Source organism: Aythya fuligula, chromosome Z, assembly GCF_009819795.1.
Source record: "Aythya fuligula isolate bAytFul2 chromosome Z, bAytFul2.pri, whole genome shotgun sequence".
NCBI lineage: Eukaryota > Metazoa > Chordata > Aves > Anseriformes > Anatidae > Aythya > Aythya fuligula.
The window spans coordinates 77080539-77106622 of record NC_045593.1 but is presented as its reverse complement, the minus strand read 5'-3'; the positions used below and the strand labels follow the sequence as shown (position 1 = coordinate 77106622).

Genomic DNA, 26084 nt, shown 5'->3' with positions numbered 1-26084 from the left:
CGTGCTTGTGCTGGAGCCTGACAGATCCTTCCTCACTGAGGTCTTCCTGCAAAGCTCTTACATGTACTAAGTCCTAGAACTTAGAGGCAGAGATGTCATATTTCCCAGCAGTCCTGAATACTTTAATCTGACAATACCTCGTAGCTAGATTATTCTTGCAAGGTTTCTTCATACTACCAAGTTACACAGTGCTTGGATAATGAAAGGTTTTTATTGTATGCACTGAGAATTACTCAGCCATGCTTTTAACATAGCTTGTACTTTGGTACTAATTGTGTTCAATCTGGAGTGACAGGCTAGCACTGATACCATGGAATCAGGACTGGCACTCTTCCCCAAATGACGGTTGTTTCTTTGCACTTGAAACTAAGTAGAAGACGAAGGTGCAGTCCTTTGATTGCTTTCTGAAATAAACTAGGAGTAGTTCAGGGATGAATTTTTCTTGAAAGCCAATTTTAATATCTTTTATCTTTTTATTTTCCAAATGTATAAATGTTTTGTTGGAAGTGAAGATATGAAAATCTCCTGTAGCACAACTGTATGCAGTATTTGTGCTTTTACGCTGGAAAATGAAATACCGTTGTAGAGGACTGCATCACTGGAGTAATTCCAGTAAACTGTGATAGAATGTGATCTTCTGTATAGAAGATTAAGAGTTATTCCACTGATGTCATTGAAGTGACGATCTGTTTACACTTTGGCATAAGAGCAGATATATTAAAATCGTAAGGCAAAATCCATCTATTTGAAAATATACCAATTTCATTGTAAACAGTCTTTCCATAGATCTCTCTCCCCTCCTGGTCATCTCCAGTACTGGGCTCCCAGCAGGGTTTTATCATTAGCCCGTCACTTTAAAGTAATCAGTTATAGCCAGCAGCAGTGCTGGTCTTTCTCAATGTCTGTGCCCATCTGCTATTTTCAGCTTGCTGCTGGAAATGGGGGCAGAGGACATTGAGTCTGCACGCAGTATCTCCACATTGTGTGAGTACTCTTAGAGGCATCCAAACCTTGACTTCAGCTGTACATGTAGTTTCCTCTCTCTTTCACATCTGGTATTTTTAATCCTTCATTATGTTTTACTTCTCCCTTCAGTAATTAATTCCTCCTTCCTCTCCACCGGAGCTTTTTCTCTTCCAGATGCCTCTCAAAATTTTCCCATTGTACAGCCATAGTACAATAGTCTCACTGTAATATATAATTCCTGTCCTCACTGACATTTCTTCTTATTTGGTACCTCTCTGGTTAATTCATCTTGCATTTTAGAAATGTGACCACTTCTTTTCTTTCTACATGTTTGTCTTTTCTGCTTTCCCCATTTCCTTCAAACACATCTCTCCTCAGTTTCTCTTGTTTGTCACTTACGGACTGAAAGATCCTAACCATATAGCTATTCACAGGATGAAGAGAAGTGGCAGGGAAAAGATTTCAGTGCATTGATTTTCTTGCTCATAGTGTGAATATCAACTACGTCTGGGAGAGTCTGTGGAAACACCATGGGTTGTATGTGCCAGCATTGGAAATCTGAATTGGAAAGCAGTCAGGTTTTTTTTCTTCCCTGCATGTAAAAAGGCTTCCAGCTTGGGAGGCATTCTTGGTGAGCGGATTAGAGTTTTCTGTCCGTCTCTGATTATCACAGAGTCCTGTACACTTTAGGTGTGATGCTTGGGCAGCTGGCACGTCCTGGTGAGCCAGGTGTACCTGCAGATCTCCTGGGAGAACTTCTCATGCGACTTCTCAGGGCGTAATGTTATGTAACAGAAAATCAGAATAAAAAAGTAGTGAGAAACTAATACAATTAGTCCAAATCTATTCAGCAAAGACTGTCATGAGGGTGTAGAATTACAATTATCCTGACAACTTGTACTCCTCCTCCTTCTCTTCACGTGGCAATCATAGGCTTCTGAAGCCAATCTGCCTTTTATTTATTTATTTTTAATGCCTTGTAAACAGATGCCCAAGAAGTTGAAGTCTTGGGTCTATTTTGCAAGCTGAACTTAAATTATCTTTACAGTTTGGATGTAGAGTTACACTGCAGTTGGATAATATTATTCTGTGAAATTGTTCCCTTTAGACTTTCTTCATGATGCCTCCATATACAGTTCTGTCCCCTCCCCTTTCTTGCTCCTGCATTCCCGCCTTCCTGGTATCCTTTGTAGTCCTTATGACTGAAATACTCAAAATATTTTCCAAATAAATTAAGTTCTCAGGTTTTAGCTCCCTTTTGTTTGCCTGGGGTTATTCAAGTTTCCTCACCTTGTTTAAATGAAGAATGTTTCCTCTCACTGAGGAAAATTTAAAGAAAGAGGAGCAGAAAATGTTTGGGGGTTTCACTGAACCTATTACAAAACTTGAAAATTACATTCTCTGTATAATCACCTGTAGTACAGATTTACTACAGTAAATTTGTTGTTGAACCTCGTTGGCTCCGCTAAGTTCTGTTTTTCTCACTTTCTGCTGCCATCATTGCAGTCTGTCTTGTTGTGCAGTGATTCCAAATCCATCATCCCCTTTATTTTATTTTATTTTATTTTATTTTATTTTATTTTATTTTATTTTATTTTATTTTATTTTATTTTATTTTATTTTATTTTATTTTATTTTATTTTATTTTATTTTATTTTATTTTATTTTATTTTATTTTATTATTTTTTAATTTTTGACTCAGCTGGATAGGTTGCTTCTGAAACACTGCTCATACTGCAGAACAGCTTTTTGAGCTCCTCCTGGCGAGAGAATGTGCAAGCACTTTCTAAAGAGAACAGTACTGTCCAGTCCAGTGGATGGTACCCATCAACAGGCTGGCTGTGAATCTGCTTGAAATATAATCTTACTAACTTAGCTCTGTAGCTGTAAAGGAGGTGTTGTGTTTTTTACCCCACTAAGCAGCAATTAAAACATGGGTGTGTTATCAGCATCGCTTTCAGCATTCATGGCCAGTTGGGGTCGTCTGTCCTGCTTCTGTCCCCTCCCAGCTCCTGCTGCACCCCCAGCCTCCTTGCTCGCAGGACAGTGTGAGGAGATGGAAAATTCTTGGCTTAATGAAAGCACTGCTCTGCAACAATAAAAACGCGTGTGTGTTATCAGCACCACTTTCATCAAAAATTTCAAAGATAACATTATACCAGCTACTACGAAGAAAATTATCTGTCCTAACCAAACCAGGACAGGAGGCTTTTGCTTTCATAATGCAGGTGGGTGTCAGCAAAATGAATAAATTTCCCCCTGTTGCCACACTGCTCTACTGCTGGAAACTTTGATAAATGGTGCTGAACCTCGTGTACAATGCTTTTGATCAGTGAAGAACTTCATACATCATATTCTTATTCCAGGTGACTCCAGGGCAGCTTTCTCACTTAACTAATCTGCTGTCATTTTTTCTATATTTGCACATTTCATAAGTGATTTTGTACTGTATATATTAAATAAATACCTTTTCTCATCACCGACAATAATGGACTTACAAATAGAACTTGAATTTTTGCACCAAAATTTTAAATAATTTTTATTTTTGAGCCAAATAGAAATCTAAATAAACCCCAGAAATCGTTAGGTTAATATGGACTCTAAAATATACTAGAGGTATGTACCCCTTCATGAAGGATTATCAAATCAAAAAATGCATGTGGGAAAATTTAGAACTTCTTGTCTGACTGTATTCTTTCTGTGATATGTAAATTTCAGTGAAAATTTTCCTTGAATGTTGGGATAGTCCAAATTCTGACACATGCAGCCATTTAAATGTAAGTGAGTATAGCAGCTTTACTCAGCCTTCACTTCTACTCAGCAAAAAGTTGGGAGCCTGTTTGCTTCTGCCAGGACTGCTGGGTGCTGCAGTCTGCCTTGTGCTGAGGGATGGTGGCAGCGTTTTGTTGCTGTTGGCAAGATGGGAGACTTTCAGATCAGAAGAGCTGAAGAATTAGGGAAACGTGTTAACAGGTGATAACAACAGATGAAGAATGTCACGAGTACTCTAAAATTATATATAGATATATGACATACACATATACAGTATATCTATACGTATTGGTATCTATATTTCGGTCTGTATGTACCAATAGTATAAATAGACATATTTACGTAATAAGTAAGTATATATTCAAAAATAATGACCCTAATAGAGGTAGCTATAATATACGCATATAACAGTTACCTGTTAGTTATCTGATAGTTATCTCTCTATACAAATATAACGGATATTTATCTATAAAGTAAAGAATTGATAGCTAAGTATTTTGGTGTGGTTTTGTAATTCCGAGGTTAAACTTTCTACAAAGATTTAAATATTGTGAAATTGATTTCCATAGATTTTTTTTAGCCATTGCTCATCATGTTAGCATCTTGGGATTCTGTATATCCCTAACTTCAGCTGTAAAAATAGATTAGCTTCCCAATTGTCTTTTGAATTCCACCTTTTTTCATTGTGTTTTCTCCTTACATTTTGAGAAGCAACTTGCACTTTGTTTTAAAAAGAATGCCACCAAACAGACAAAAAACAACCACAAATCTTCCAATATGAACAAACATCATGAAGGACTAATACACAAATACTAGCTGGTTTCAGAATGTGAATTAGCTCTTGTAAAAGTGAGGAGACTTTTGAAAACTCAAAAGGGGATACTTTTAAGTGGAGGAATGCCCAGGTCTTTACTGAGGAAGAGCAGCAGGGCATTTGTGGGCAAGAAGGCAGCCTAATCCCTCACCTCATGCTGCCAATTTGAACACTAAGCTTCCTCAAAAAGCCCTGTCAGAATGATTGGGGCACCCCCGTCCTTAATGAACATGTATCCTCCTAGTGTCAGTATTTCAGTGCTTTTCTAAACTAAGCATCACCTTCCTGTGTGACTTCGGGTGCACTATGGTGCATCCACTTAAGCGAGATGGATGGTGTGATGATGTGTGTCTACCAGACATGATTCTCCCTAGAGGCATTTGACTCTTTCCCTTCCAGGGAGATGGACAGAGCTCCAGAAATTCTGCCAATTTAGGAGTCTATTGCAACATAAGGGGAGGTATCTGGTTCTTTGGGAAAATAAAATATACAGCCCCTGTACAGAGGTGCCAAATATTCCCCAGTTTTGGTAACTTTATTGCTGGCTCTGCTTCTGTTCCCATGGAAACGAGCAGGGGCTTGCCGCAAACATAGTCTTACTTGCAAGTAGCTGTGGGTTATGAAGGAAAACCTACAGATGCACTGGATTAGCAAAGACTTGGTGTTTAGTTTTATTACCCAAATACTAGCTTTGAGCTAAATCCAAGTCTTCGTGGAGTCTGCTCCAATACTTAACTCTAAGTTCCTACCTTAAAATTTGTACATTGTTCTAATATTTGATTTTATCCACTATCAGGTATCAACATAAATTGTTGTCTGTTTCTGTTTTTGAGTGGTGATCCTGTGTAAGGTATTAGTCAGCCTTAGAAATAATTAAAATGCCAGAACTCTTAAGTGCAGTACCAGAGAACACTGGTCTGATTTATCATGCTTATATAGGTTGAATAATCCACTACATCAAATAAAAAGCAGACCTTTCCAAAAAGAGGATTATGGAAGAAGAAATAGCAGAGGGGGAAGTAGGTAAATAGGAAAACTCTGTAAAATAGTGGAAAAAAAAAACCTGTGTCCACCCTGTTGCGTTAAGGGGTATAGCCAATTAACTGCTACGGATCTGATCAGAGTCAGGGTACTGAACTATCACAGTCACAGATTCACCAGTAACCCATTAACCGATATGGGTCTGGTGGGATTCAGAGCACTGAACAACCATGGTCACGATTCACCAATAACATATAACTGCACTTACTCTAGTCGTGTTCAATGAGAACTATCACGGCTAGGAACAATGCAGTTAAGTGCAATTTATTACAGCAACAGGTACACAGGTTCTTTGGATTGCTGGAAATAGTTACTGTCTGCAAAAGCAAGCTAGCATGCATGAAATACACAGGTGCACAGCCTGGAAATTAATGCATTAAGAGGCACAAAGACTCTACAGAGATTTCTAAGTTTCTGTGGAGACACACAGTACAATCAAGTGTTCAGATCACACACAGAGGTGTCCAATGGGGGGGAAGAGAGGCTCAGCCCATCAGCTGATCCCAGGGGTCAGGAGGACCTCGGGACGGTGTCTCCCCTGACAGTGGTATCTTCCCTGACATCCCCTCTCTCTTAGGCCAATTTATATTATTTTCTATCTTTTAGGTGGAGCTCAGGTAATGCAGCTACACCCTACCATAAAAGCCTCTTCAATGTTGTACATTTTCTTTAAAATGTGAATGTTAGTTTTATTTTCCTACTTTAGGCAATTGCACCACACAACCTTGCTACGCAGTCCTCTCTGCTTTTCTGTTTTTCCACTTTTATAGTCATCACAGGACAATAGAGGATAAGGCACATTGTGGATACTGGTGAGATGTTTTCCTAAATTCAGAGCAAAAAGGTTAAGTGATTTGCCCAGTTCCACAAAGTAAGGGTTGGAAAATTAGATAAATAGTAGCCTTTCAGGTTACCACACATGTAGCCTGCTCACTACAACAGTTTTCCAAGTTTCATTAAATATTTTCTTACCAGATGGAATAGACAAAACTCAAAAAACTATCTTTTCAATTGCTTGATGAGTATTGTTAAAACAAAAGGAAGTAAAATTATTTTCCTTTGCAGGATTTTGAGCTAAATAATGAGTTGAAAATGAATGTGTTAAATTTGCTGGAAGAAGTTTTAAGAGACCCCGACCTTCTACCACAAGAAAGGAAGGCTACTGCAAATATACTGAGGTAAATGCGTTTCTAAATAATCTGTTTATGTGTGGTATGTGAAATAGATAGGAGAACATGTATCATAGAATTCACAGGGCTTTTCTCCAGATTATTTGATTTTGAAGGATTGTGAAGTTTTTTATTAGCTGTAAAATAGACCAACTTTGAAGCACTTCATCCAGCAGCAAAATATAGCATGTTTTCAGGTTAAATTGTAGTGATTACAGCTAAGTATACAGTAAAAATTGCACAATAGGAACTAAAGAATAATTAACAAAAAGTTTAGATGTCTTCAAAATGGATTAAGGAAAACTTAGCTATGTCTGTTATTTGGAATGTTTTAAAATTCCCTTGTAACTTTTTTAGTCTGGACATCCATCAAGTGTCAGAGCATGGTTTAAGTTTCATTCAGAAAATTCTCTTAAAAAAAAATCTGCCAGCCATTGGTTCAGTGTTTATGTGGTAGGGAAAAAATGCTGCCCAATAAAGCAACAAGACCATTCACTATAATATCGTGAAGAACTCCTATCTTAGTAATGAGCACTTCATGCTGCTAAGCTCTTGAGAGGCTGTTGATAGTCTAATGTGCCATGACATAGTCACTAGACCGTGCTTGCACTTTCCTTTGTGTTGACAGCTGTGTCTTAACTTCCTTGGGTAGCTTACAGAGAGGAATTATTATGTAATTAGTGCCATGAAATAAAAGATCTTTAAGTTTCCGTATAACTGGAATTATTTACCTTGGGGTTCAAATTCTTTATCACTTAGAGTTGGTGTTACAGAATTGAGTGTCTAGTTGTTCCAAAAGCAAAGCCTTGCATGCATTTATCAGTGAAAATAATTCATTCTAGTAAGTGTGAATGTTTTATGGTAACTGATTTCCATGTAAGTTATGCTATATTACTGAAGAAAAATATGCATTTAAAGACCAGGCAGTGCTTAAAACAAGACGTGATGAAAAGCACAGATGAAGCTGTGACATGCATAGTATTTTTGTAAGTATTCTGCTGGAAAGGCAACTAGGGTGCAATAAATGTAATGTGTCTGAATTTTCTAAGAACATTTGACAGGTTTCCTCACTGGATGCTTGTATGAAAAGGAATGTCAGAATAAGAAGAAGTTGTTCACCTGAGGGGAAAATATCAAATAAAGGATAAGAAACAAAAATAAGCTCTTAATATAAGCAGTTCATGTTAATAGGATCCTACTTAGTTTCTACATAGAAATAAGCCTTTTTGTTAATTACACTGTATGTGCTGTTATTCAAAGTTTTTTTTTTTTTTTTTTTTAAAGTTAATGTCACATATTTCTTTGGAAGAAATAACAAGAAGAACAAAAAAGGATTAGTTATGTTACAGTGTAGCGGGTTTTAGTAATACCTCTGATAGCAAAGTTTCTGTCAGATTGCTCACAGTGGGAAAAGTTAGCCTTAAGACCTTTAGCTTCTTAAGAAAATAAGTCTGAAACAAATGTAGATTGATTGTTTCTTGCACAGTAATAGAACAGATTTATAGGCCTTTAAGCATACATTTTTTTTTTACAATTTTCTCTGTACAGTTTTGATTTAGTCATTTTCCATTAAGTGTTGCATCAACAAATGCAACTTTAGTAATTATTTTTAAATTGCAAGCTGCCCCCAGTTGCATCCTGTTACTGCTGTTCTATGAAATGTGAGGTATTGTTTTTCATCACTTTGCTTTTAACACTTACTACTTTAGTATCTTATCTCACTGTATATGCTAGCAAACACAGTTAATCTGATATTTCCACTGATACTTCTATTTTAATGAAGACTGAATTTTCGGCAATTCTGAGAATTTTAAAGGGTTTCTTTTGTGAAAAAGAAAAAAGTTAAATTCTTTAAGAAGTAAATATTTTGAAAGTTTTTTTTTTTTTTAAACTGAGAAATATTTAGAAGTAAAAGAAAAAAGGAGTAGAAATTAAAATTTTAGTAAAAATGAAAAATATAGTCACAGATATTGAACTAAAAGTTAACTAAAAATTCACTAATTTGAAATATTTTGTAGAACATATTGTGTTTTTAAAATCCTTCTTTTGTAGCCATTATCCTCACAATATTTCTGTAAATACTTAGGCACTTTACAAGCAGGAAAGTAAAACCAATGACATATTTGAGGTCTCAGTGGGAGTTTCTGTTGGAAAGATAGGTAGAGAATGAAAATTTCTTGAGATAAGACCCTCAACAAAGCCATCTTTGATCAGGGTTTGCAGCTGGACACTGTAATCCTGTCAGACTTTTCAAATAAAGTAGTTTGATTGTAGATTTGGTCATAGAGTTGCAAGTATTTGTTTACATACCAGAAACTTTCACTAGAAAAAAGAGCCATTGGTGGCTCAGCATACAGAACTGATCCTTTTGACTCAATGTGGCATGAATGTTGATTTCCTTCAAAATGAGGTATGAAATTCAAGCCTTGGCTAACAGTGCTTTTTAGTAGTCCCGCATTACTTTTCAATGATGTTGTTAATGTATATGCAACACTTGTATGTTGAATGTTCCTAAAATAAATAAATAAATAAATAAAAGTTGTTAGTCAAAGTCCAATATACATCAGTGACACAGCGTTGTTGCCTCAAGGGCTCCAAAACCTGCTGTGTTCCATTCTCTGTGGTAACCATGTTTCTGTAGCAGCTGAAGTTTCTCCTGTGTCATAATCTCTGTGCTTTTTATTTGTACAAACTGCTCATGAACTTTCAAATAAAAGTTGTTGCATGAATAAAATTTCAGGTGGAAGCTGTTGCATAAATACAACCTTCATAATGTAAACTGCTGTTAAGCTGTAGTAAATAATACCTGAGGCTGTAATCTTCAAGTTAAAAATGTTAGGACTTAAAAAATACTGCCCCAAAGACTTAACATTGAATAAAAAAAAATCTAAAGTTCTTGGGTGCTCTCTCCAGCCACACAGGAGTCAGTTGTTTGTCAGACACATGAAATTTTGTTAAGTCATCTGATCAAGAGAAAGTAATTCTCCAGGAATGGAACTGCTTTGGTGACTTTATGAGAAAGAACATAAAGGAGCAATTCTGACTTTGGATGAAAACCATTCAGCCAAGATGAAATACACAGATGTGTCATATATCTCACCCTTTCACTGTAAGGGGGAACTCTGATTCTTAAATCACCTCAGCAAAATGGGCTGTATGGTAATTAAGAGTAGTTTCCAAGCTTTTGAAAAGTACTGTAGTTACTCCCAAAGATATGTTCTCAGCAAGGCTATATAGTTAACTGAGAAGAGGAAATTATAGGACTTGAGAAATAATCTGCAATTAAATGGAGTTTTTCATGTGTAACTGTAGATCTGTGGTAATGACGCAGGGGTGCACATTCCTTTACTCTTCCACAAGTCTTCATTTGTATTGAATGTTATTAAAGGAAAAGTATTCATAACATTAAAAAGATGATCATGTTGGTAGTCCTAAGCGTGGAGACTGAACACACACTTCTGGCTGCCACTGCAGGCATGACCTCAGGAGCAGTGAGCAGCAAGACAAGACTCCCTCTGATACACTGGCTTCTCAGCTCATTAGTGGATTCACAGGTCGAGCCAACTCCAGACTGTTCTTTTAACACTTAACTTTTTAAATCCCCAAATATAAAATTGAGTAATAGTTTCAGTCAGGAAGGTTTGGCTTTTCTGGCAGGTTGAAAATGCGCTTGCTCAATTCTGGAACAGATTTCATGAAGAACGACAAACCAACAGATGAAGAAGAGACAGTATTCACATGCCTGCATCCTATCTGATAATGTAATTGTATGAACCAAGTGGGTACCAGGCTTTCTATAGTGCCAGATGAACATAGTTTTCTTCGTTTTTACACTGTGCACAAATATATAAGCACTAAACACAGAGGTACTTTTGGTGCAAAAAGCGGACCCAGTAACACAGAAATGGTTCCTTCTCCTAGCATTACTGTCTGATGCCTTCTGTGGTACCATGTCTGGTTGTCGAAGTAGGTCAAGGGAAGCACTTAACTTGGATATTTTTCTCTATTACATGTCTCTGAAGATTACTCTTTCTTGTAGTAGGTATAACCAAGACTGTTGAACTTGAATAAAAGTTGCTGAATTTTAAGCAAATGCTCCCATACTGCACTGACACATTGTAAAGAAGTACTGTGTTGAACACCAGAGTATTTATTTCTCATATTGTCATTATGTGTTTTATCTACATCAGATTACAGATTTTCTATCATCTGCCAACATGCCATATTATAGTCAATGTTCTGAACATTAAGAGGAGGCCTGTAATGGAAAAAAAATATTTTATGAGTTCCTTGACCTGTTCATAGGCATAGGTTATACTGACAAGATGAGGGGAGACGGGATTTCCTCTTAGCACTGACTTAAAAAAAATGCTGTGGTGGGACCCACTCTACCTGAAAGACCTAGCTATAAACAAGCTGTAGGCAGCTAATGAAGCACTCCTTCCAAAGTAATTGCCTGTTGAGAGAGATGGTGATTCTGTCCAAAAGTGGTATGAACTTAGGCATGTGGACTTCTCTGGAGATCATGACACCTTGCTTTCTCTGACACTTAGAGGATATAGGCACTGACTTGAGTAGGATCTGAATTCCATCCTAGATGTCTTAAAGGTAGGTTATCTAGAGTCTGTCTTGTTTTAGAGATTTGTAGAGGTGTTCACAGGTATTGTGTTTCTCTTCTGGCTCAAGTAGAGAAGTCTGTTTTGGAGAAATGCTTCTTAATTCATCACCGCCACATTACCCTCCATGGAAAGCTGTTACCTGTATGGTTTTCTTCTAGGTGGAGGGATCTCAACTGATGTTACTTAAAGGAAGAATATAAATTAGAAGAGCTTTTACTGAAGAGTTTTTATTTCAAATCATGAAGGTTTTTGGCATCATATTTTGTATGTGAAAGCATAGATGCGTGAGGACTGAAGGTTTTGATGAAACTTCCATTCAAAAGTCTTCCATGGGTCAGGATGGAAACATAAAATTGGGGGTGAGCCACTGAACATACCCCTCATGAAAATAGTAATTCATCCAATGCTAAGTGTGTCATAAAACAGGCTTTTTAGTTGCTCTGAAGAGGTGCTTACTGTCTGCTTTTACATCTGAAAAGTGCTGGCATATCAAAATATGTGTAGCAGTTGGTGTTTGTCAGTCAGCCCTCACTATAGGTCTTTGCTTCCCTGTGTTTCTTTACTCGGAAATGTAGAGGAATGCAGAGTGAAATTAAGAAAAGCTTTTCTTACTGTAAACTCGTTGTTCAGATACTTTTAGAGCCTGCATATAAGTATATGCCATAGACTATCTCCTTGATTTTGGACACAAGTGTCTTCTTTTAGAAACTGGCCCAGCCTGTGAGTGTATGTGTGTATATGCATGTATATTTTTTTTTCCTGGAAAATCAGTGCCTTTTAATCATATTTGTTAACAGAGATTAGAGGAGGAAAGGTTGATTTATACTCCAAAAACATTATGGTAAGCTCTGGGAAAGAGGCAGTACAGAAACAGAATGGCAAAGGAAGTGTTTATGAGAGATACTGAACTAGTTCATGCCTTCCTGAGTCATTAGAGAGAACAGCTGGTATTTCTTGCATTAAGAGAATTTTGGTGAATGGACTTATGAGGTTTCTCTGCAGGGTAAAAGCTTCTTTTCTCTTTCTTCAAATTATTTTTGAAAGTTAGGCAAACATGCTGAAGTATGTTGTGCTTGAGATTTGATCAGTCTTGTTCAGTAATTCCTGAAATCTACACAGAATTTCAGTGATGGTGGACCAGAAAGGTGTAAGGTTGAGACTGAACTGCAGTGAATAACTTTGGTTGATAAATAATCCCTTGTGTGGAAAAAGAGAGGTGCAAGAAACAGTTCCTCCTTCATCTTCTTCTGTAAAGGGAATCAAGGAATATGTGGGGTTCAAAATTTGATAGATGACTGATACTCTATCCTGTGTAATAGTTTGGAACAGATTTTAGTGCTTTATGTGAAAAACATTTTAACTTTTGGACTGGTCAAGCATGAAGAATAGATCAAATGAGAGAGAAAATTCTCATCCCAGATGTGAAGTGGAAGAGTTAGAAAGTTATTTCTTATAAATTTATTTCCTTTATTTGTAAGAATGTTGTTACTCCATTCAGTCCCACTGAGAGGAGTGCTGTTTAATAGTCATGCAGACTGTTTCCTTACTTTAACTTTCTCTCATAGCCCTTTTCACATGAACCTGAGCTTCTCACATGACTTCCAGGAGACTACTGATGGGAACTGCCCAAGAAGAACTGAGGAGCTCAGCATATCCTCTTAAACCTCTATCAAAACTAAATGTTTTATAATACCACTAGGCCAGCAACTGTGCAGACTGAAGTGGAAGCTACTATTGATGATATTAAGAAGTACTTTTGTCCAGTCCAGAAAGATATGCTGTCCTTTGAAGGAGTAAATGTAGATTATTTATGGATAAAATATTTTTTTTCGTAAGAATACTGTGTCAGAGAAAAAGCATGTCATCTCTACAGAGCAAGGGATTAGAAGTCTATATAAAATACTGTATGTCATAGAAAAGAGTATCAGTAAGCAAAGAAGGGGGAAAGTTAAATGTTTTTTTTTTTTTTTTTTTTTTTTTTTTTTTTTCTCATGGTTCTTACTTTATTTTCTATTAAGCAAACACAATCTTTTCTGTATCAAAGATGAGAAGTCTAACCTACAAAAAGTTATAAGGAACCCAAAGTATGAGTTTACAAAATCATGGAGAATATTTGGGGCAGAAGGGCAAGCCCTCTATTTTTTTATTGCCAGGAAGACACGTAGTCTTGCCGCATTCTGAACAGTATTTTTCTGCAGGCAGTCAGTCATGAGACACAGCACAAAACAAGCTGCTAAGGAAACACAGATTGGCAGTCTATTTACAGTTACTGAGGCTGCAAAGAGTTGTTTTGTGGAGAAGAAACTTAGGGTTCTCCTGAAGAAGTAGACATTCAAGACACTGCATGGTTTGCCCATTAGACCTAAGACATTTCCAAGTCTCATGATGAAATGGGCATTTTGTCTGGATGTGATGAAGATGAAATGAAGGCAAGGAGGATTCTTAGGTTCTTTGTACATGTATCTCCATTTGATTTTAATTTAGTCCTTCAATTCAGAAAACCAAAATGAACCAACAGCAGCACACAATAGAAGAACCTAGTGTACTAAGCATTGATGCTTCCTCCACCCACATAGTACAAATTCTGTATTTTACACTCACTGCTAAAGACTCCAGGCAATATAATCCCTTAACACTTTCCCAAATGCTACATGTAAAGTCATTTTCTACAAAGTGCAAAAACAAGGGATTGGAGGGACAACAAGAAAATATTTTGTTGAGTTGCTCTACTTTATAGAACGATTAATGGAACTGGATCCTCTTTGAAAATAGTTATCTAAACTCTCCTTGAAAATGGCATTAATAGGCATTATATGACTTGCAGAGAACTTGTTTCAGAGCTTTCGTATTCTAGGTGGAAAGTTGAACATGTTTCTTAAACCAAATCTGTCCGGCAACTTCTTGCACTATTGTTGGTGTAGTTATAGGCAGTCTCTTACATGCTGGCATAATGTTCTTTCTCCATAAATCTTCTCTTTCCTATATTATATAAATCCAGTCTATTCAAGTTTTCTTTGAGTCTGTATTTTCCAAATGTTTTATCAGTCTTTTTGACCTATACTCATACCATGTTGTTTTTGTCATACTATGGTGTTCAAGACTAGCCATAGTAATCCAACTGAAATTTTCAGATTGCCTGTGGTTTATATACAATATTCTTGAAATTTGAGATGTCACCTGCCTTTTTTTTTTTTTCAAGAATATTATGTTATAATATGAAATCTCTGAAATCCTTTCAGACAGGACTTTCCCAAGACTGAGGACTCATTGAGCCACATGTTCAGCATTGAGACCTTTTGTTTGCAGGTTAAATAGCACACAGAAAAAGAAGGAATAAGATCTTAGAATGATGTACAACGTTATTACTTCAAAGAAGACGGGCTTAAGTAAATACTTACACCTTCTGATGGCTTCGTCTTTGACCCATTACTCTGAAACAACCACAGGATAATAATCACAGATTTTCTATAGGAGAATTAAAAACATAGATTAACACTTCTGTTGCTGAAAGCAAATCACACATTTGCTACACATAAAACCTTGTCGTTGTTTGTTGTATATTTCTACGCTCAGAGCTCTTTGTGTAGGTCAAAGAATAGGACAGTGTAGTGCCAATAAACACTTTCCTGTGAATCACTCTTCCATGCATGCCTATTGTACTGTCTTCTCAAATGTTGATTTTCCAAACATGTCCCAAAAATATCATTTAGTATAATATTAAAAAATCAAAGAATCTAATTTCTGCACACACACAAACACACGCCTTCAGGTTTTTTAGGATTATTCAACGTGGAGAACTACTGATTAAATATTTTCATTATTGTGTTGTATTTTTGAGGTCTGTTTTTTAAAAGGGTATTTTTTCATTGTCCACCATAGTTCATAGTGCTAAAGTCAAAGTGGGATCGATGTGGGACCATATCACTGTAATCAGCAAATGAGTACCGTAGTTAGTAACAGTGTATTGTCATTGACCATCCTACAGTATATATTGTTCTTACCTCAGAGTTTTTAAGCCTCCATAGCAGGCATTTACACGACTGTGATGTTGTGCCGTTTTATACCTTTTATTTAAAACAATAAATTAATTTTTTAGTTGCAAGACTTTCTTATTTATTTACATCTTTGTTTGCAGTTTAAAGATTTATTTTAGGTAAGCATGATTGCCTGTCAGTGGTAACAGTTCTCATAACCATAGATACTTTTGTTTATATAGGATGTTCTGCTGCTTAATTTTTCAGGGCTCTTTCTCAGGATGATCAAGATGATAACCATTTAAAAATAGAGGATATAATTCAAATGGTAAGTTCATCTTGAAATTTACACATAAATATTCCTGTAGGAATGTTGCATGTTTGAGTCACTAAAATGTATCACTTCTGTACCTTTACAACTCTGGACAGAAATACTATTCTTTTATATTAGTGTTGTGGTTTAACCCAGTTGGCAGCTAAACACCACACAGCCATTCGCTCACCCTCCCCCCTCCCTCTCTGGGATGGGGGAGAGAAATAGGAAAGTGAAGCCCGTGAGTTGAGATAAAGACAGTTTATTAAGACAGGATAATAATAATAATAATAATAACAACAACAATAATTATGATAATAGTACTACTACTAATAATGTGTACAAAACAAGTGATGCACAATATAATTGCTCACCACCTGCTGACCGATGCCCAGGCTAATACCCCTGAGCAGCCGGCCCCCTCCCCCGGCTAGCCACCCCTATATATTGTTTAGCATGACGCCAGATGTTATGGAATACCCCCTTGGGCAGTTTGGGTCAGCTGTCCTGGGTCTGTCCCCTCCCAGCTGTTGCTGCACCCCCAGCCTGCCTGCTGGCAGGACAGAGCAAGGAGCTGAAAAGTCCTTGGCTTGCTGTAAGCACTGCTCTGCAACAATTAAAACATCAGCATGTTCTCTGCACTCTCCTCATCCTAATCCAAAACATAGCACCCTACCAGCTACTAGGAGGAAAATTAACTATACCCTAACTGAAACCAGGACAATTAGGAATGCATATTTCAGTTTACAGAGTTAGAATCTGGAGCATGTATCAGAGATGAACTGGTCAAAACTTTAGGATTTGATTTTAATCACATGAGGATGAAAAAAATGTGGATTTATATGAAGTGTGTACCACCTCAGCAGCCATCAGAAGCATACTTGGCTATCACTGACAAGAAACATCCTCTAAACTGTAGTCACCATCATCTCATAAGTGCACTGTATTAATACAACAAAGAGTGTAAGCAATGAACTAGGTTCAGAGTGGTTATGTGGAAAGTGACTCAAAATATACAGACTTTAGTTAACCTATGCATACTTACATCTTGTCTGCTTTCCTATCAGTTTCCAGGCTGATGTTTACCCTTATGTTGTTAACATTTTTTGCTTAATTATTATTTCTGTGTACCAAAAATGTTAATTACAATTCTGTGTTAAAAAATATATAAAGTTTTTAATACACTGTGTTCTGAAATGCTTTTCAGTACAATGATAGATCATTAAGTGTTTTCCTTATTCTTGCAGTCAGAATGCCCCAAACCAGAGTGCTTTGAGACTTTGTCAGCCATGGAGCTTGCGGAGCAGATAACTCTTCTAGACCACATAGTTTTCAGAAGCATACCTTATGAGTAAGTACTCTCCTACAATTAACTGAAGTGAGTACATTGGATGAGTTGTTACTGACAGTTTCAGGTGCTACACTAGGTCATGGTACTGCCATCCGGCCAAAGAGGCTTACAGCAGACCATTGTCCTTTGGCTGTTTCTATTATTACTTATTGCTTTTGATTCCCGTATAGTTTGATATTTTTTTTTTTGAAAGAATGAGTTATTTCATTCTGTTGCTAAAGAAAAAATCTGTGTTCAAAGGCTCTGGGCTAGTGAAGGGTGAACATAGTATGGAACTACTGAGTCTCTGGAGAGGGAATGTCAAATAAACTTCATACAGCAGTTTACCATTCATATGATCATGTAAACTGATAAGACTTATTTCAAATAGGGTCACAAAGCTGAAAATTAAGATGGAAAAACAGGGAGAGGGCATTAAAATCAACATAAATCTTCTTAATAAGGGTTAGAGTTTTGTTTATTAGCATTAATAATAAAATAATTAATAATTAATAATGAAATGCTGGAATTAATGTAAAGCTACGTAGTTAGCTTCTAAAAAAAAGAGGTATATTTGAAATCCATTTAGGCTACAGTTGCAGACAGAGACTCTACTGTTAATTGTTTTCATTTTTTCTCTTCACTTATTGTCTAGAGAGTTTCTTGGGCAAGGCTGGATGAAACTGGATAAAAATGAGAGAACACCCTATATTATGAAAACTAGTCAACATTTTAATGATGTAAGTACTTAAAAATATGGATTGCCTTCTAGGAACTCTGTTGACACTGTCTGTGACCTCTGGAACAAATATATCTTTCTTACAATGTTCTGTAATTTCTTATCTAGTAGTGACTGAATGCTATGGTCTTTTTGTGATTAACTCTTTATTATCAACACATACAAAGCTTTTAATTTTCATTAATTGGTACTTTGAAATTGTTACATTGGAATTTCAATGACTATTTAATAGATTAAAACATTTTAAACTATCCTACATAAATGATATTTTTTTTCAGAGAAAAAATATAACACAAGTTCTGTTTAATGAATGCCCTTTGAGTCTCTGTGTACATTTGTTCTTTACCATATACCTTGAGTTTGTCTGACTCAAGACAGTATTGTTACTGTTGGGTTGAAAACACACCCCATTGCATTTCTTACCCTTCTTCCATATTCTTATTCCCATCCACTGCTCTACAACACTGATCTCAGTATGTTTTTTTTTCTGATTTTATTAATAGCCATAAGTTCTGTTGTGCACCAGTTTTATTTTCTGCCTTGTTCATTAAATAATTATGTTTCTAATATGATTATGTTTAAATGTCCTAAATACTTCCTCTTTGTTTGGTCAGATGAGCAACCTTGTTGCTTCCCAAATCATGAATTATGCTGATGTCAGCTCCCGGGCTAACTCAATTGAAAAGTGGGTAGCAGTAGCTGACATTTGTCGATGTATGCACAATTATAATGGTGTATTAGAAATCACATCAGCCTTGAACAGAAGTGCAATCTACAGACTGAAGAAAACTTGGGCTAAAGTATCCAAACAGGTAAGAAAGATCTGATTACAATGATGGTTTCTAGATTTCACTGGTCATTATGTTGTTCATGAAACAATGAACAGAAATAGGATTCTTTCCAAAATTTTTCTACCTCAGCAATAGTCTTGACTACCTGCTGGAAGCATCAAGTTGTGCTGGTATGTTGTGTCATGGTCTTTTGCATTTGATATATCCCTTTTTGGGTATCATTAGTTAAATATTTGTGAGAACAAACTGATCTCAGTAGAATTAGCAGGTGCTTAAATCTGAGGCTTTAGCCTGAATTACTGAAATATTTGAAAAAAATAAATTTTCTACTTATTGAATTGATACTTAAAGCATATGCATAGGTGTTGACTGGCTATAAACATAATTGGCTCAGGTGCCTAAAGCTGGAGTCATATTTTCCAGCCTGTGCAGGAATTTAGTAGAAAGGGCAGCACTTCTTCTCAAGGTGCTGATTTTTATTGCTACCCAACAGGAAACCGTAGATAACTGGACCTCCTTCTCATTTAGGTGCTCAAGTTTAGATTCAATGAATCTCTCCCTTTAACCCTTGCCTTGCTGCTGAGACTGTCAGCAGTATGGCTGAAACTGTGAGAATGACTGCCAGTAACAAAGAAAAGACAAAATGAGCCAGAATGAAAAGTATCTGGCCTTTTATGTTCTCTGTTTTAAATAGTTTGGAAGACATTTATTGAATTATTTAAATCTCAACTTTCTGCTGTTTGAAAACATACATATTTTAGTGTGGTGCAATAGTGGAGCAATGATGTCAGTAGAACAGAACCAATCACTTGTAATTTTGGCAGTTTTGGATACAGGTTTTTCAAGCCTGTTGGAATATTTAGATCACCCTTTTTAGATCTTGCTAATTGACATGCAAGAAGGTGGGCTTTTGTCACTGCATTTCCTTCTTGATATGTTTCTGAAGTTTTTGCAAAGCAATTAAGCAGCCCAAGTAATGACATCCGCTTAGAATACACTCTGATTGTACTGTGTTCTCCAATCAGCTTATTCTCATATGTTTTATGGCTGGTGCAATTTTCTTTTATATAAAAATATAATAATAATAATAATAATAAAACAACTTTAAATGCAAGGTCTTGTATAAGAGTTTACCTCAAAGAAAGTATGTTTAGGATTTGCTTGATTTTTAAAATTGTAAAACAAACAAACAAACAAACAACAAAACCTGATTAATGTTAGGATTATAGAAATTTTCAAGGGACCCACAAGGACTGTCATATGCAACTCTTGGCTCCACACAGGATGACCCAACAATTAGGTCCTATGTCTGACAACTCTGTCCTTTTTGAACTTTTTTGAACTTTTTGAACTCTGACAGGGTTGGTGCCAGGACCACTGCCCTGGAGAGCCTGTTCCAGTGTCTGACCACCCTCTTGGTGAAAAACCTTTTCCCAGTATGCGACCTTATTGCACTCTTCTCCATTGCTTACTGAAAACATTATCTGAATGTTTCATCAGCCTGTTATTGTAGAAAAAAAGAAAGTTTCTGCCTACAGCTTCCTATTAACTGGAAATTCAGTTCCAAAGATGACAAGTTTCTTAGGATTCTCCATGCTATGTCAAGTCTACACCATAAATAAGTAATGAAAAGAAAATATATTTTACATATGGAGAAACCAAGCTCTGATGACATCCAATGAAAACCATTCCTGTAAGACAGTAACATTTTTTCAAATACGCGTTCATTTTTAGTCAGAAACTTGGAAGCAAAACCATTTTAGTGCAGGCTGCAAAACAGTACATCCTTTACTGTCCTTAATTTCGGTAAATCCAGCTGAGGAGCCTCAGTATCACACCAGATCAAGCCTCTAATATTCTTGTATACAGAGTAAACTGAATTGCTGGCCATTAATTTAATGATCTTGTGTTTCTTGCTGAATTTGCAGGCCAATAATATTAGCATAGATACATATTCTGGTTTCACTTGAAGGAACATCTTTAAGGCTGCCTAATCTCCATTTGCAGAAAAACATTAGGAACTACAGTGAAGCTAGATTCTTAATACCTATATAGTTACTTCTGAAAATGTGGTGAAGAAACTAAGTGAATCAAATCTTTTTAAAAAATCATTTATGTGCAACAGCAATAACATCTGTGATGTGTTCTCTTTCTAGGCAAAAGCCCTCATGGACAAGCTTCAGAAGACTGTATCATCTGAAGGAAGATTTAAAAATCTTAGAGAAACACTCAAAAAGTATGTTTACCTACAAAAAGCATTCTTTTTAATAAATAGTAGATAATACATCTTAAATATGAACTAGCTTTGATTAAGCTTTAATAATTAATATAATGTTGAGTAATGCTTTTACCTAGTAACCTTTTAAATTCTGTTTTTATTCTATTTGGAGTTTTTTTCTGGTTTTGTTTGTTTGTTGTTTTTGTTCTGCTCAATATACTCCAATTTAGCACACTAATAGATAAATACAATGTCTTTAGAGAATTACTTAAAAAAAACCCACCCTGTTACTCTGTGTGGAATGTTCCCTGTTGGAGTTTTACTTACACTGATAAACTTTTTCAGTAAGTGTAAACGAGGTTATTATAAAGTTTTCTGTTCAAAAACAAGATTGAAAGCAGTCCTTGTTCCTGATAAGAAGTTTAGGACTGACAAATAAGCTTTAGTCAAATCAAAGATCCATTCACCCTATTATCTTATCTCTGACAGTGGCCAGTAACTGATGCTCAGAAAGGAACATAATGCACAATGATATTTCCTATCCTATACCCTCCCAGCCCCTTGTAGTCTGCCACTCTGGAAAAAAAAAATACATTTTTGTACAGTAGTCATTGATTCCTTGTGTTTCACCATATGTAGCTTTGGTATCCAAAACATCCTTTGGCAAGGATTCTACAATTTATGCATGTATTGACTCCAACTGCACACGTTAAAAAAAAAATAAATAAAAATAAATATACATAGTTTATATTTCTATGTACATGTAGTTGAACTACTTTAAATGATAAATTTAAATACATTGTTCAAATTAGTCAGTTTTTAGTGAAAAAAACATTGTTGAGGACTAATCACTTGTTAAAAAACCATTTTCACTCACAATATATGAACAAGTACTCCTAAACACCTTTCAGTCAGTATATTGCTTGCCCTGTGTGCAGCAGTCACCCTCACAATGTAAAAAATAACCAGATTGAAGTGCTTTGCTAAGCAAAGCCAGCTGTCTGCCTTTAATAGTACAGCCTGCTTTTTTTCTTACACCAAACCTTCAGAAAAACAGATTTGTAGCTATTTCTGCTGAGGTAATAATCAGCAGGTATGGAGTAGTGATTATTTCATTAAAGAAGTAACAATCCCTATCACATTAGTCCTGCCCCACTAAGAAAAGCAGCTCCTGATTCTCTAGGGTCTCTATTCCCAGGTTTCCAGATCATCCTTTCTATCTCTCTGTCTTCCTCTTTCCTCTTTGGGTTCACTGTTAGCAAAGCCAGAAAAGACAGAGAATGTTATCTATATCCATATACACATGTATGTATGTCTCCAAACACATGCATGAGCACACTCACATGGACCCTTACTGGTACTAAAATGCTTATATATGCTGATGCAGAAGAACACTAACCACTCAGAAACTTATCCACATGCACTTGTAGCTTGTGTATAGGATCTATTTCTGATACTGCTTAACAGCCAAGATTAAAATATGCTTGAAGGTGTGCTCAGTGTCCAGATTGTGCCCACCCTTCCTCTTACTCCATCCTTTTTTGTTCTAGATTTTCCTGAAGGCTACCTGCCTTTAATTTCAATTTAATATTTGACACAACCTATTCAATTTGCCACACTCAGAGCAAATATAAATCAAGTGATGTCAATTTTTTGTGGTCCGTTGTTTAAAAGTTCTTTAAATAATAAATTTTGTGTGAGCTATAAAAATACAAGTTTGTAAATTTAGTTGTATATAGATATGCTGATTTATTGTTTTACAGTTGTAACCCACCTGCTGTTCCCTACCTTGGAATGTACTTGACAGATCTAGCATTTATTGAAGAAGGAACACCAAACTTCACTGAGGAAGGCCTTGTCAATTTTTCTAAAATGAGAATGGTAATTTTAATTTCCTTACATGCTTTCCAAACAGATGTTTAATTACAAATTGATTATTGATTTAATTATAACTGCTTAGAATTTCACCAGGTCTTAAAAGTGTGTTTGAATCGTGCATGATAGATAGCTATATGAAAGCAATTACTTGACCCAGTCTTTTATCACCACCTTCTGGTAAACTGAGGATTTTTACAGTGTGAATTTGCCTCCAGTTTGTTCTCTGAGAAGTCACAGATAGAAAAAGCAGCTGCCTTAAGCTTGTGAAGAAGCAAGAAAAGATGTCTTGAAATAATCAAATGAAACGAATGTAGTTATTAATCAGAAAGCAGTCAGTGCTCACAATCTTTCGTCAAGTGTGCTAGGATCTATTTTTTAAGAAGTACTTTAAAGTTGATTCTCTCCAACTATCATAAAATGGTGCTTTATAAAACCCCTCAGAGAGAAGTGTGGAAATTTCTCTTTTTAACCTCAGCTTTATGTTCTCATAATGATTACACACTGCAGCAGTCACTCCAGGCAAAGATAAAAGAGATTATCAGTATATGGAGAAGAGAGTAAGTAGACAAGGTGGTTCACTTGAAACTGACTTAACAATAAATGGCTTATTTAAGATTTTTTAAGATGGAATCCATTAGCTGGTGATTTCTGCCCTTCACTTACATGCTCCCAAAATGAGTTGCATAATTTGGCAAAAAAATCTTCAGTGCCCAACTGAAATCAAAATGCAGTTGTAATTATAATATATTTGTATTCTTTTGAAAGATCTCGCATATTATCAGGGAGATACGCCAATTCCAGCAGACCTCCTACCGCATAGAGCATCAGCAGAAGGTAAGGCTCTTCTTAGATACTTTTACCTACCATTGAAATGAATGCTGTTCTGGTAGTTGGTTCTAAGATAGAGCTGTTGTTCAAAGTTGAAAGCTGAAATGAATGTATTCTGCTGTGACACACAGAGAGCACAGACAGAAATATGGGCACGTAATCTGTGATTTTAAAACCCTCTTTCCTTAATGCTGTATATAGAAGCGATTTCCTCATTCTCTGGAAACTCTCTTGGGATTGCAGCCAGCATGGTTTTGGGGTGTGGAGGAATGGGTTGAAAGGGAAATGTGATCTCCCAGTCCAGCTGGAGCATAATTCCCAATGGAATCCCAGAATACTTGGATTAGGGGATAGGAGATGGCCCAAGCATCCTGTGTGCATCCTGCAATTCTTTTTCCCTTGTCCCTTGTGGGACCTATGAAAATTTGTCCAAAGCCAGCCTGTGTCTTCAAAGAAAGACTCTTTACATCTCAGACTCCAGAAAAACAACGTGGGCCTAGGAAGCATTCCTAAGAAACTGAATTTGATTCCTAGAGCACTGTTGGTACAGCTTTACACCATTCAAATGATCTGTTGTGTTTCTCTGAGAAAACATGAGAGGATCTCAGGCTCTGAAATGGGCTGAAGGGGAAAAGGAAAGGAAAGCAGAGACATTTTCATGACAATAAAAACAATCTGTTCAGCTGTGTCTTCTGCATTCCAGGTCACTCACTATTTACTTGACAAGACACTCATCATAGATGAAGATACTTTGTATGAGCTTTCCCTAAAGCTTGAACCCAGACTCCCTGCCTGAAGATCCAGCCTTGCCTCAGAGTCTACAGAAAGCTTTAGTACAATGAAAAAAATTATGCATGCCAAGTCCTAAAGACAGCAAGGGAAATATTGAGAAGAATGCAAGCTCTCTTTTCCAGTAAGAGATACCGAACCTCACAGGATTTCCGTCTCAGGCAACAAAAATTTACTCTTGGACATAGAAGACAAGGATGCTTCATATCTGCATTAAGTGATTGCTACTTTGCAAATATAATGTTTTGCAATAGGCACTGTGCATTTAGTTAATGAGGCTTTCTTGTGAACTCACTGTACTCACTGTAGCCATCTTAATGTGACAAATCAAGGAGACAGATCTAAATGGTGGTAATATACCCAGTTAAGATACATGAGCAAAAGGAGATGGTTCTGATGTGGTCTAGGTGGATGGCTAACTATGCGTTCACTGAGGCAGCAATGGTAGTGCCATATGGTGTCCTCATATGATATTAAATTTATTGAAAATCAGGATCTTAACAGTCATCAATGAGCCTGCAGTGACATCAAGGTAGCATCTAGTATTTCTCTCCAGATCTACATTTCTAAAAGTTTATTCAATGCTACCCTTTATAGAATGTTACCTTCTTTAAATGTCTTATCAGCCTTTTCTAAGGTGACTGATTTTACATATAAATAAACTGTAAATATTTTTTCATTAATACTCAGTTTGAGTATTTACAGCATGAAAAATAAAATATCTAGATGAATAGTTGTTCACAATTGTCAGCCTTGCAAGCTTCAGGTGGGAAGTACATGGTTAGGAGCTATACCTGAGACTTGACATCCAGTGAATAGGATGGCTAGTTGAGTTGGTCCTGAAAAGGCACTTTATTTTTCTGCACCTCCTGCAGATTCCCTGACAAGACAGGCAACAGAGCACTTTCTGGACACACTGTGGAGAGAACTATGTGTCTGGTCTGGGTAGTGATCAGCAATGACCACTAGGAGTTGGAATGAATGTTTTGTTTTACATGAAATCAGTGATTTGGAAAATGTCTGTTTTTTTTTTTTTTTTTTTTTTTTTTTTTTTTTTTGTTCAGTCATTCAGTGCTGATTCAGCTCTAAAATCATTCACATCAGTGGCAAACTTGGAATGCCAGCAAATACACACTATACATTTTCATTTGAACTAGTGATTATCATTTGCATATGGGCATATGTTTAAAGAAAATGTGCTAATTGTTACTGTTTCTAAGACCTATGCTTTGTGACTTACCAGTAGATAGATTTAATTTCTACAGCTAGTTGGTACTTCTTAAATTTTTCTGATCATAAGTGGCCTGTTGTAGCTGCATGGCAAGTGAGCTCAAATGCATGCTGTAAAGTACACCATAATATAAATACAGATATTAGCACTGTTGAATAACTTGGCTGGAATAGTGTCCTTACTTTTCCAATGATATTCAGCCAGTTGAAGAAATAGGGCTATATCACTGTATACCTCCCTTAAATTCTCTCAGGGAGATAGAAGTTTAAAATAGATTGTGACCTAGGCCTATTTGATCTGACATTTTTTACCACAGTCATGATGCTTCTGAAAGCTGGCAATGAAAAACAGATCTGCCTGGCTTGTGGGTTTTGTCTTTATTTGCACTTTAATCATATTGTTAGCCCAGCCGAGAGCTGCACAATAAATTCCATTCGTTCTCAGTGTAACTGCTAGCATTTATAAATGTACTTTAGCAACTGTACATTTCATTAAGGTTCTTCACCACAAGGACCATCTCTTTGTAAATAACTGCATGAATAAGCACCACAAATACTGGAAAATTCCTTAATTAGAAAAGCAGACAGCAACAAAAAAGGAAATTCCAGAAAC

General features: G+C 36.3%; 1 protein-coding gene across 2 annotated transcripts in view; it reads left to right on the top strand.

Moving 5' to 3' along the window:
• RASGRF2 (Ras protein specific guanine nucleotide releasing factor 2) overlaps nt 1-25254 on the top strand; it is a 138956-nt gene extending 113702 nt beyond the window's left edge. For both annotated transcript variants that reach the window (XM_032205611.1, XM_032205610.1), the window contains exons 19-27: nt 6659-6771; nt 15623-15683; nt 16916-17019; nt 17654-17738; nt 18352-18549; nt 20685-20764; nt 22510-22627; nt 23390-23458; nt 24156-25254. In XM_032205611.1, the coding sequence (XP_032061502.1) occupies nt 6659-6771; nt 15623-15683; nt 16916-17019; nt 17654-17738; nt 18352-18549; nt 20685-20764; nt 22510-22627; nt 23390-23458; nt 24156-24248 (921 nt within the window). In that variant the 3' untranslated portion in view covers nt 24249-25254. The remainder of the gene's footprint in view (nt 1-6658; nt 6772-15622; nt 15684-16915; nt 17020-17653; nt 17739-18351; nt 18550-20684; nt 20765-22509; nt 22628-23389; nt 23459-24155) is intronic.
• Nucleotides 25255-26084: the final 830 nt, after the last annotated feature.